The sequence below is a fragment of the Dysidea avara genome, chromosome 5 (assembly GCF_963678975.1).
Source record: "Dysidea avara chromosome 5, odDysAvar1.4, whole genome shotgun sequence".
Classification (NCBI taxonomy): Eukaryota; Metazoa; Porifera; class Demospongiae; order Dictyoceratida; family Dysideidae; genus Dysidea; species Dysidea avara.
Window position 1 is genome coordinate 3,851,762 of NC_089276.1, and position 12,336 is coordinate 3,864,097.

Genomic DNA, 12,336 nt, shown 5'->3' on the forward strand with positions numbered 1-12,336 from the left:
GTAATAGAACTAACATAATACAACTACTAACACTTTTAGTGTTAATTTTGTTGTTTTGTTGGGTTAGGACAAGGAAGAGTAAAACATTCCGTATTCCTGTGGGAGGGGAGGCATTTTCAAACAAGCGTGCTTCTCCTCTGATGGAATCAGAAAATGATTTAACTAGACCAAATGATGACACTATTCCCCTGGCACAAATTGATCCCAAATGTAAGACACTGTGTCATATGCAGTGTGTTGTAGCCCTATTGTTGTTTTACTTGTAGTGGAGCAACGTTTGGAGCCAGTTCCTCTAAAGGACTTCCCAGAACATGTAGCAGCATTACACAAAGATAGAGACTTTGGATTTGAAGAAGAGTATTCGGTATGTCCATTGTACTAAAATCATACTAACATAGCATTTATACTGATTGTGTACATGGTTATTACATATTAGTAATCATCAGATTTTATTCTTTTTTACAGAGTATTAGTACAGAGGTTATGTCTTCTAATGATGATGCTCAGTTGTCAGCTAATTTTGTCAAGAATCGTTATGCCAATATCTTCCCATGTTAGTTTAGTGTAGCCGTGTTTGTGTGTTTACTATGCATGTATAAACTATTGTGTGTTTGTTCTGTAGATGACTTCTCACGTGTTAAAATCTCTCGTGTTGACAAGAAGGAGGACGATACTGATTACATTAACGCTACCCACATTGATGTAAGATGACATTGTGTTGAAGGAATATGTATGAAAAATATAACCAAAAAAAAAAGCTTACCTTTTTGGGTTAACACGTTGAAAATATGAGGGGCCATTGTTCACAACAGTAACCTTACATGTTTAGTGTTTCCCAGAAATTTCAGCAAGAGACTAAGCAATATTATTGCATTAGCACTTTCTTGCAAGTAGCCAAAAGTTGTCAAGATCTCTAATACTCTTTTTCCAAATACACTGTATGTTGCATACGCGTACCTGTTATAACATCGTGTTACCTATCTTATTAGGGGTACAGCAGATCTAATGCGTACATTGCTGCTCAAGGTACATCACTTGTACACATGGTTCATATTGTTATGATGTGGATATATACACAGGTCCACTGCCTGAGACAATAAAGGATTTCTGGCAGATGGTATGGGACCAGAAGTCAACAATAATAGTGATGTTAACCAAACTGGTGGAGGCAGACATTCAGAAGTGTGAGCGATACTGGCCAGATAATGTTGATGAAACCATTCAGCCTAAACCATCACTCACCATTAAACTAACTCAAATACAACGCTTCGCTGACTATGATCTAAGAACTCTGCTAGTCACTAAGGTTGTACATGTCACCTTGATGTAGTGTTATCCATTGTTGTTTATAGGATAAGGAGAACATTCCTTTAGAAGTGAAGCATTTCTTCTTCACCAGTTGGCCTGATCACGGTGTGCCACAATTTGCTACTGCTTTGATAACTTTTATTAAGAGAGTCCGTCAATCACAACCCAAAGACACAGAAGCTCCTCTTCTTGTCCACTGCAGGTATATAGGTTGTGTTGAAATGTATATATGTGGTGGATTGGTACTGAATGACATTAATATTTATGGTGTTGGTGTTATCACATTTACAAAAATACAAATCTATTCCTGCTACTCCTGTATCCTATTGCATGTTAACTAGGCACATATCTGTTGTTTGTTTAGTGCTGGTGTAGGTCGTACTGGTACTTTCATCACGTTGGACACAATGTTGGAACGCATGCAACATGTTGATAATGTCAACGTGTACGAGTGTGTGAAGAACATGAGAGCTAGGAGAGTGTTCATGGTGCAAACACAGGTGAGCAGTTCTACACAGTGGTTAGAGACTACTGAATGTTCCATTGTACTGTGTCCATACATGTTCATGTTTATGTAATCTATGTATAAAAGAGATGTATGCATGTGTGCGCATTATCATACAGTGTGATAGTACTGTATCAGGCCTTAAATTAACGTGTGGTCAACGGACAAAATCTGCACAAATAGCACAATGTCTGCACGTAATTAGTTTTGGGTGGACACACATGTCCTTGCAAAACCAATAGTGGTACCATAAAAGGGGTGTATCCATTCACTGGACTAGACTACTGGACTCACATAAAATTTGCTCAGACACATTTTTTCAACCACAAACACCTTTTTCAGCCACTAAAAGTGATTTCATAGAGTAGTACACCACACTTGAAGCTAGGGGCTCTCCTCTCCATGTCTTGTCTTGCATAAAGAAAGAGGCACATACAGCTAACTGTAGTCTATCTTTTTTTTTTAAATTAGGCGTTACAGCGCAAGTGCTGAGGGTCTGTAAGATACCTGGTCCTACAACTTGTTTACTGAAGATGTTATATTAAACATGTTTGAAAAAGGTGCTATATAATTTTGGAGGTCTAAAACTTTGGTTTGAACCACTGTTAACACTGCTGTCTTATCTATTTAGCCTTCTTTTTAAAATAGCCACCATATATATGTTTTACACCATTATGATATAGAAATTGTATATAGTCTGTGCATTCACTCTAGCTTTGCCGGCTCTTTGAATTTATAATGTTTGTAAATAGCAACAAGTATGCAGTGTTAAAGAATTGCTTCCCAATGCACACACTTTCAAACGGGAAGGTAAGGTTATACATATTTGCAAAAAAATACAGCAAGTGTAACAGGGGTTCAACCAAAATTATAGACCGCTAAAACTATATAGCACCTTTTTCAAACATAACATCTTCAGTAAACACACTGTAGGACCAGGTATCTTACAGACCTTCAGCACTTGTGATGTAATGCCTAATTTAAATAATAGTTATACGGGCACAATGTGGAGTCTATGAAACTTATAAACCCGAAGGCCCGGGCTGTAGCGCACGAGCAAAGCGAGGGCGCTACTAAGGGCCTGAGGGTTTATAAATTTCATAGACTCCACATTGTGCCCGTATAACTGCTTTAGACTCTATTTCACATTACACTCAGATTACTTACCTCATCCACGGCTGTTTCTGCTGTAGGCTCGGCAAAAGCAGCTGGTTTACTTGTGACAATACTAGCGCCATGGCAACTATGCGTCCTCACGTGACAAAATAATTGCGCTCATTAAATTACTGCACGTGAACAATGCATTGCGATTGGATAAACCTAGATTTTGAGCATATGTTATATTGTGCCTGAAGGCGTGGAGTATATTAGAAAACAAGGTGGAGTATATGAGATTTATTACCCACCCAAAACAGCCTAAATAGAGTCTAAAAAAAGATACTACAGTTTGCTGTATGTGCCTCCTTTTTATGCAAGACAAAACATGGAGAGGAGAGCCCTAGCTTCAAGTGTGGCGTACTATTCTATGAAATCACTTTTAGTTGTTGAAAAGGGTGTTTATGGTTGAAAAAAATATGGTAGTTGGAAAAGGCGGATACGGTCGGACACAGACATGGACATTTTCAAAAAGCACTTTTACATTTATATAACAGTTATTTTTCATGCCCAATGCTGTTTTTACAGCAGTCTTCGCTTCCAGACCCAGGCGTTGATCTTTTTATAGTGCTTTATAAGTGCATGTGCGAAGGATGGACTAGCACTCTAAAGACCATTATAGTGTAGTATATGTGCTCTAGAAATCTAATTCAGAGTCACAGATTAATCTAGCATGTCCCAACCTAATCTCGTAGGCCAGGTCCTTGAAACCCTCAACAAAAGGCGTAAGATTGTGGATTTGGCCTGCTAAGCTAGTTGCATGGGGCTAATCTTACAACTATGTAACTCTGTATTAGACTTTAGAGCATGTGTACAACAACACATATGGTCTTTGGCATGCTGTGGAGTGCTGGTCTAGTCCTTCGCACCTGCGCTTATAAATGGATAAGCGCTACAAAAAAATCAACGCCTGGGTCTGGAAGCGAAGACTGCAGTAAAAACAGCGTTAGGTATGAAAAATAACTGTTACATAAATGTAAAAGTGCTTTTTGAAAATGTCCGTGTCTGCGCCCGACCCTATCCGCCTTTTCCAACTACCCGAAAAAATGTGTTTGAGCAAATTTTATGTGAGATCCAGTAGTCCAGTCCAGTGAATGGATACACCCCCATAAAAGCTGATGTATACATGTTCGTTTGTAGTGTTAACAATAACTGTTACTTGGTTGCTAGGAGATAGTACATTTTTCCCAAGTGAAGGATTTACCAATACCACCGCCCCTTTGTGTACTGCTATCACCAGCTGCTTTGATGACCACAGTCTGGTGATATGTTGCAGCTATGTGGTTGTATTTAACTTCAAAACTTTCAATGGAAACTCCCTATTCCAATTCCAGCAGTGCATATAAAGTGCTCCTCTAGCTCATGTCTGTACAATTTGACTCTATGTCTGTACATTTGTGAATATGTAAGGAAATTTGTCCTCGGCACCTTAAAAATTTAATTAAGGCCTGTGTATAGTAGGGACATTGAAGGTGTGGGGGCGATCCGTGATATCAAAAACTTGCCACGATTTTTCCTCACAATGACATGACAGTATTGGTTGGGTAAAACCAAGCCCAAAAATGTCTTCAGATCGACCCAAAACGTTTCTGTCAAGTTGCTACAGAATTTTTTTTTTTAATTTAGTCAATGGAATTTTCTACTGCCTGGCGCCTTCAGTTAAGCGTAGCGGAAAACTGGCTACAGCTACAGCCTAATTCTTTTGCAGAAACATTTCTAGATCGCTTAAGAAAAAACCTTTGGTATATTGATAAACATACAATGCTTGTGCTATTGTCTTACTTCTTTACCATGGCCATCAGTCAAGGTTCTACTGCTGAGTGTTAATGGACTACAGTACGGCTTCCAACTACCAGTGTATATTGCATCAAACTATTCGAATACACGTGGCCGCCAGGTGCACCGAACTATTTTGAACACACTTACGTGACTTGCTGTTGATATCGATCAGTGAGAGCAACTCGTGGCGAACTATATAGCAATGTTTAAGTCAATAAATATGGTTTATTTAGTAACAATGTTAAACCGAGTTGGGTCATCCAGGTCCCGCTTTACAGATTATTCGGGTCTGACCCCACTTGCTAAACTAAATGTGGATGTGTTACTACACGTCATAGCGTATCCCTGTTTCTTTTGTGAACCACACCCACTTATGTAAATTACTGTCTGTAGACATATGGTAGCCACGCCCATTCATCAGTCTGTAGGTATGCACGAATCCATGTCCAGTATTGTCTGCAGGCTTGTGTAGAGCCACACCCACTGATCAGTTGTTATTGTATGAGTCATAGTCTAGTATAATAGTGCTGTGATTAACTCTTAAAGTATTGTGACTGGTTTTGTGAAAAGCAGGCTATTTAGTGGTCATGAGCTTGCAAAAAAAAACTTCACAAACAAGTATAAGAAAAAATTAGGAATTTTAAATTAGAGTAGGGACAGTGTATAGTGCTGCAATAAAAAGTACTGAAACAAGCTGGATCGGAGTAGTACGTAATGTCCAAATACTGTAAAACAATAAGAAGTGAATATCCCTACTGTGCTAATTGTCCCTACTCTAAGTCCAGGTATCTACACTATTTTAGAGAACTTCAGTGTAGAGCATCTGTTCACAAGGCCGAAGCTTTGTACTACCAGCTTGGACTCAGCTAACATGATATCACTTTACATTGATGTCAAGTCTTAGATCAGCAGAGCAACCATTCCTACCAGTGTTCTTTTTGAAGGTTACAAAACCTTTAAAGGCTCCACACTTTGTCCCAGCCCTATCATACATACATGTATATTGTACAGTTTTGCTTCATACAACTTCATGAAAATTATGTTTCATATGTACAGGCTCAGTATGTGTTCATACATGATGCTCTGGAGGAGTTGATCACTTGTGGGGACACCAGCTTTAATGTACAGAACATGAGGGTGAAGGTGAACAGGATGAGTAAAGTCAACCCGGAAACAGAAATCACTGGCTACCAGAAACAGTTTCAGGTACAAATAGGATTTTATAACTTTGTACATGATTGAAACTGAATTTTTAAATTCCATTCAGGTACTGGAGAAAGTCAGTCGCAAGCCAAATATAGTTGATTGTTCAGATGCTCAGATGCAATGCAATAAGGCAAAGAATCGTTTTGAAGAAGTTATTCCCTGTAAGTTATTTGTACAATACAATTATTTGTTCACATCTGGAATGTAGTTGATGCCTTCCGTGTCTGCATGAAGTCATCACCTCTCCCAGGCTCTGATTACATCAACGCAAGTCGTGTGGATGTAAGACATCATCCGTTTGTACTATACTTGACATTATCATGGTTGTTACTAGGGTTACAAGGAGCGTAATGCATTCATTGCCACCCAGTGTCCAATGGAAAATACTATAGGAGATTTCTGGAAGATGATATGGGAGAACCGATCAGCTGTGATCGTTGTGCTGTGTAGTGAAAAACATGATGAGAAGGTAATAATATTATCGTATTATTGTAATTGATTGTATGACTTTCATAGAACTTCCTCGAGTTTTGGCCAAAGGACAAAGTGGAACATGGAAAGATCACAGTTCAACAGAAGTCATTTTCTGAGAAGAGTGGATATGGTACCTACAAATTTACAGTAGTCGGGGAAGCTGTTTTAGTAAGTGACACATTATGTGTCATCTATCCTGCCACAGTAAACATGTATACAGTGGAACATGTCTAATCCAGTAGCTTTGGTCCAAAATTTTAATAGACTGCTTTAGATGGTATAAATTTCTCTCAGGGGAAGTTTGTCTTTTTAGAGAGGTGGCCTAGTGACCACTATGACAAGTTCGACTGGAGCTGTTTAGTCATTGAGCATTAAATAGAAACGTGCTTTCAACTGGTTGAATTTTTGTGTTTGTATATATTAGGAGCCTGAACCCCTTCAAGTTACCATGCTCCATTATGCTGATTGGCCAAATGATGACAAGCCAACCAACAATGCTGCGTTACTTGCTCTAATCAAGGATGCTCTGGAGCTTCAGCGAAACACCGGAAATAGAGCAATGACTGTTATGTGCAGGTAGTTTGACTTATTGATAATAGGATTATTTCTAACATTTGTTATGCATTTAAGAGACCTACCGTAGCACAATACATCCCACTCGCCCAGGTACATCTTCCTGTTCTTCCCTATAACTGGATTTGCTAAATCTATGATAGTTCTTGTTACTGTTGTACTAAATTATTACAAATTTATAGATAGATGACAATTTGAAGCTAAATAAAAATATGAGAAAGTGTTCTCTCTGTATTACATTCCTTGTTACTCTTTTGTGATAATTTTATTATACCTCACTGGTGACATGGTAACTTGTACTGTAGTGATGGCTGTGGAAGAACTGGAACGTTCATCACTGTATACTATACTATTGAACGACTGAAGGTTGAGGGTCTGGTGGACATCTTCCAAGCTGTTAAGAACTGCCGTATTCGCAGAAGTGGAATTGTGGCCAATTTGGTAAGCAATACTTATTGATTCACTAAGTTACACATTAACATTACAGGCACAGTACGAAGCTTGTCATGAAGTAGTGACTGAGTTTCTTGATGAGTTTGAAGCCTATGCCAACTTCAAGTAGTTATTGATAATAAGGAGTTCTTGACTTATTCATTATTCGTTATTGTAATACTTTTTATTATTAGACATTACTGTAGTTATTGTTGAACTCACACTACTCACAATACTTAACTGTGTGTGATTTTCAAATACAATTTCAATAAGCAACTCCTAAGTTATGTTGAAGGCATCTCTATTGACATCGTAGTGAGATTTTTATTACATTATTGTTGATAGGTTTATTACCATTTTGCAAAACTGTTCCAGAAGTTTTCCAGTGTGTATGCATCTCAAATCTGTATTTAACTCATTTCAAAATTAGTTCACAGTTGATCATCACAACCACATGGTGCTGCTCCATTGAATTCTGTGTACAAAGCTCACACTTCATGTGGGTTAAGGTTTCAAAGCATATTGGATTTACAGCCAAGGTCAAGAGTACTCTAATAAAACAGTCAAATACATAATATGTCAATGATTAATAAAATAGTCTGTGTACATGTTGTTCAGTATTAAACTTGTGATTTACTCCACCTGTATTATGTATCTCACAAACATTCTGAGTATAATAATGTCTGCAGTCTTATAAAGTCCTCATTACATCAATATAATTACACCAGGAGCTTGTTTATGAACTGATTACACAGTGGCACAGCAGCATGTATAATATATATGGCTGTACATAATCAGTTTTGCATTATGGATCATTGAGCTTAGCAATAAATTCTGACACCAAAAAGTGACTACACACCTTTTTTTTGAAAAACCAAACAATAGTGAATCAACATGCCTTTAGAATTGCCAATGAACTTATTATGCTGGGGTCCCCCTTGGCATCAAAAAAGATTGATATGTTCTAATAGAACAATCAGTGACTCTGGTCCATGATTATTTTTATTAGAACAATAATATGTTTTTTAATGTAATCCGATGAGTGAATGTGTTACAAAAACCATTTTGATGTATTATTTTGAAAGTACTGCAAAAGATTAACCAATTGCATTAGCATCACACTTGTTTTGTCAAAATTCCTTAATACATAATACCATTCAGTCAGTATGGTGTGGAAGTACATGATGACTTGACAACTAGTGTTACCATAGTAATAGCACCACATGTATAGCAACAGTACGGTTAAATATTCACTTTGATGTCATAACAATGGTTTCTAAGATAGTATATAGTCAATACTGCATAAAATGCATTTGAACCAACAATCAGGTCATGATTATGTCATGATAAACTGCATAATATTGTTGTTCCCAGCAGATGGTGATATACTTACCCTCTTCTGCTTTAAAGTTTCATTTTCTTTACCTATACATCAAACAACTGGGTGTCACTTTTTGATGTTCCAATGAATGAAGCATACTTTAATGGTCACGTAAATATTGAGGAGTAATGCATGTTATTTATTAAGGCTTTAAGGTCTGTAGGACACCTGGTCCTACAGCCTGCTCAAAGACTTTAGCTACATTAGGTGTATTAGAAAAATTGGAGAAGGGAGAAAAAATCTATGACTGGATCTAGGTGGCCTCGAACTTGCAGCCATCCGATTTACGCTCGAATGCTTACAGGAGTCTACCAGGTGGTCAGGATGTTTTCTCCTTGTTATTTTCATGTAATTATATCCTTAGGAATTCTAGAGTATCTGATACGACAAAAATCTCTCAGTTGCAGCATCATCACTCATCAACAGCAATTATGTTAATACATGTGTAATGTTGTACTGGCAAAATCATGTGCTCATCAACTTTATAACAAAGGTACAATGGTAGTATAGTTGCTAATATTCATGCAGCAATGATCATATGCCTGCAATAATAGTATGAGTAATTACTCACATGCACTGGTATGCCATTGGAAATGATCATACACAACTGATTAAATCTCTCAAAGCCGACAGTCAAGAAGTTTCTTGATTACATAACTATCTGCAAATCTTATATGCACTACTATTATACTGGGTATTATTATCTTATTTGCTTATCCTAACTATATATCATCTCAAGGTGGATCTAGGGTAAGGCAGTGTTTGGCAAGTGGGAGGGGGTGAACCAGGTAGTAGGTATACATGGAGCTGGGGGCACAGCCCTGCAGAAGCTATTTCATATGTTTCAAGATTAAAATTTTGATGTAGAGTGGTTTTATGCACGAATATCTAGATCATACTGTGTTCTAAGTGGACTACATTGATCAAGAGGTACAGGAATAAGTAATAGCATAGATTATAGTCAGTCATGAGTAGTTTAACTATATGGACCTAAAGTGGCATGTATAGACCATGCATGTGTATTTCATTTGTAAAGTATCTTTTGCAAACTAAGTGTGCCTATGCATGAGATAGTGCTGAAGATGTGATTTCGTACTCAGCAACTCAAGTTATGTGTGGTGACTGTTCTATTAGAGTATTTGACTGAGTATCTCAATCTTGTGCATTTTTCTTGAAAATGGGAGGGGGTGTCCCTTGGATCTGCCACTGTATAACTTCTTATGAGCATGCATGTAGCTGTAGCACCACAAACACTATCTCATTTGTTAGTGGATAACATCTTTTATGGTTAGTAACACATGATTAAGTGTTAGCTTCTCATCCCACCTGCAGTACTGTTTTTCTTACTTCATCAAGGATTTTTTTTATACCACCAGTGGTTGAGTGCAGCCATCCAGCACCTTTTAAAGTTGGTTGGTAACTAGTTAGAGCAGTGTAAGAATACTGTATTCTGAATAATTCTTGCTAATTCAGTTATCCAGTTATTAAAAATATAATCTCCTTCCCACTGCTATTTGAGTATTGGAGGATGAAAGACTAATAATAATTAAGTTTACGTCACTTCTAATATGAACTTAAAGATGCATACAAAGTCAATAATAAGTGGCAAAAGTTTTGTAGTATCATAACTTGCCACACCAATCCACATTTTGAGTGGAACTATACTATAGCAGAACAAGGCTATCTTGTGTAGTACAATAGTGGCCATGCAGTGATTAAAACATACACGTACTATCTGTAATCCATATAAGCACTAACATGCAAAATTAAAACATAACTGCATTGAGCAATCTAAGAAAACTGTATTCTGAATATTTCTAACTACTATCCAGTTAATAAAATAAATTTCAGCCCTCCTAGTTTGGGTATATTAAACTAATATGTATACAGATGCACACCAATCCACATTTAGAGTGGTAGAAGAACAAGGCTATCTTGTGTAGCGCAATAGTGGCCATGCAGTGATTAAAATGTATACACGTAATATATACCCATAATCATTTACTGAATATATTAGAAGCAATTAAAACTACTGAAATGCATGCAGTCAAAACATACAGCAAAGTAAGGTCACTCAAATATACCAATCCACACTTTGGTGGAGTAGAGGCTTTGTTATGAGCTGATAGTTCCACCCAATACAATTATCTTATTATCAGCCACACACACTACTGCTGGACCACTATTTGGGACTGGAATATTTGTTATTAGTTCCCATAAACCAGTTGATGGGCTGAGAGCATGTACCTCACTAGACTGGATGGTTGGATCAGATGAGTGTCTTCCTCCGACTGCCAACAAGATTAGACACAAAAATAGGAGATGAGAAATGCAATGGAGTATCACAGAGAGACTGCCACCTCAGCTGGTGAATCGAGAATACACTTGCGAAGAAGGATTTACACCAGCTCCACCCAACAAGTAGAGGGTATTATTGACAACAGAAGCCTCAAGTTGGGAGTGTAATGTTGGGAGGTTGTCGCAAGTATACTAACATCCATTGGTGGTGTCCATTAGCTCAACAGTTGATACTTCAGTCCATATATCCTTCACTTTGGCCTTTCTACCTATAACAATCAACATGGAATGGTGCCCAACAGCAAGTAGCACAACACCTGGCAGTTGGCATGGTACTAAAATCCCTACTGTTGTATGGTGCAGTGATGGGGGAGTGGCTCCACTAGTTGGTGGACATATTGTAGACATCTAATCTACGGCTGATCAGGTTATCATCAGCACTTCTTCACCACAAACACAACATGATCCTTGTAGTAACATGGCAATACACTGTGCTTGACCCATTAATAGAGGAGCGATCTCCTCCCATTTCACCTTCAATGGCTTACTGAAAATATCTGGTCCCACTGATTGCTGCATGTGTTCAATGTAAATACAATGACATTCTGTGAGTCCTGATCCTTACCTTTAATGTAGCAAACAGTGAAGTGAAAAGTTGTCCCAACTTATTAGTTACTTGTTCTACCTGCCATGTTTTTGGGTTCATGGACACCTCATGTTCTCTGCTTCTTTCATCCCCCTCGTCCTCTCTGATCACATCTGATATTGAAGGACATCTGGCAGGATCATCATCAAGACATTGCTCAACTAATACTCATAGGTCAGCTGGGGCTCCTCTCATCTTCTCCACATGTTCTTGGCATCGTTCTACTTCTGATAAAGCTACTCGTCTCCTAGTCTTAAGATCAGTCACCACATAATGTAGTAGTTTAGGCCAGTCTTGATTTACAACATGAAGTGTCACTCCACTATATGAGAATGCATCAAGGGGTGGACCGTACTCTGATGTCTAGCTTCTGGTCCCATATAGTCCACCGTTCCTGGAGCACGAGTCTTTTGTCTTCTTGCTGGCTGTTTCTATCACTTTGGCTACTCCTAGACCTAGGTCACTGCATAATTTTTGACTAGTCAGTAAGACATTATTGGGGGAAAGATCTCGATGGACGATGGGAGGAATGTGGACTGTCTAACTTCTCACACATCGGAATATTTGGGTACTTCCCCA

The 12,336-nt window shown here is 38.1% G+C and overlaps 1 protein-coding gene and 1 long non-coding RNA gene across 2 annotated transcripts in view; one reads left to right on the plus strand and one right to left on the minus strand.

Annotated features, from left to right (window-relative positions):
- LOC136255725 (receptor-type tyrosine-protein phosphatase S-like) overlaps positions 1-7,726 on the plus strand; it is a 58,210-nt gene extending 50,484 nt beyond the window's left edge. The window contains exons 25-40 of the mRNA XM_066048560.1: positions 68-210; positions 267-364; positions 466-553; positions 623-702; positions 990-1,026; positions 1,080-1,306; positions 1,353-1,510; positions 1,673-1,808; positions 5,804-5,953; positions 6,015-6,114; positions 6,162-6,235; positions 6,288-6,422; positions 6,470-6,595; positions 6,852-7,003; positions 7,306-7,441; positions 7,488-7,726. Of these exons, the coding sequence (XP_065904632.1) occupies positions 68-210; positions 267-364; positions 466-553; positions 623-702; positions 990-1,026; positions 1,080-1,306; positions 1,353-1,510; positions 1,673-1,808; positions 5,804-5,953; positions 6,015-6,114; positions 6,162-6,235; positions 6,288-6,422; positions 6,470-6,595; positions 6,852-7,003; positions 7,306-7,441; positions 7,488-7,562 (1,915 nt within the window). The 3' untranslated portion in view covers positions 7,563-7,726. The remainder of the gene's footprint in view (positions 1-67; positions 211-266; positions 365-465; positions 554-622; positions 703-989; positions 1,027-1,079; positions 1,307-1,352; positions 1,511-1,672; positions 1,809-5,803; positions 5,954-6,014; positions 6,115-6,161; positions 6,236-6,287; positions 6,423-6,469; positions 6,596-6,851; positions 7,004-7,305; positions 7,442-7,487) is intronic.
- Positions 7,727-10,813: 3,087 nt separating this feature from the next.
- The window catches only part of LOC136255743 (uncharacterized), a 2,027-nt gene continuing 504 nt past the window's right edge, over positions 10,814-12,336 (minus strand). The window contains exons 1-3 of the long non-coding RNA XR_010701078.1: positions 11,737-12,336; positions 11,429-11,684; positions 10,814-11,380 (exon numbers count right to left, since the gene is read on the minus strand). The exon at positions 11,737-12,336 is cut by the window's right edge and continues 504 nt beyond it. This is a non-coding gene — a long non-coding RNA (uncharacterized lncRNA). The remainder of the gene's footprint in view (positions 11,381-11,428; positions 11,685-11,736) is intronic.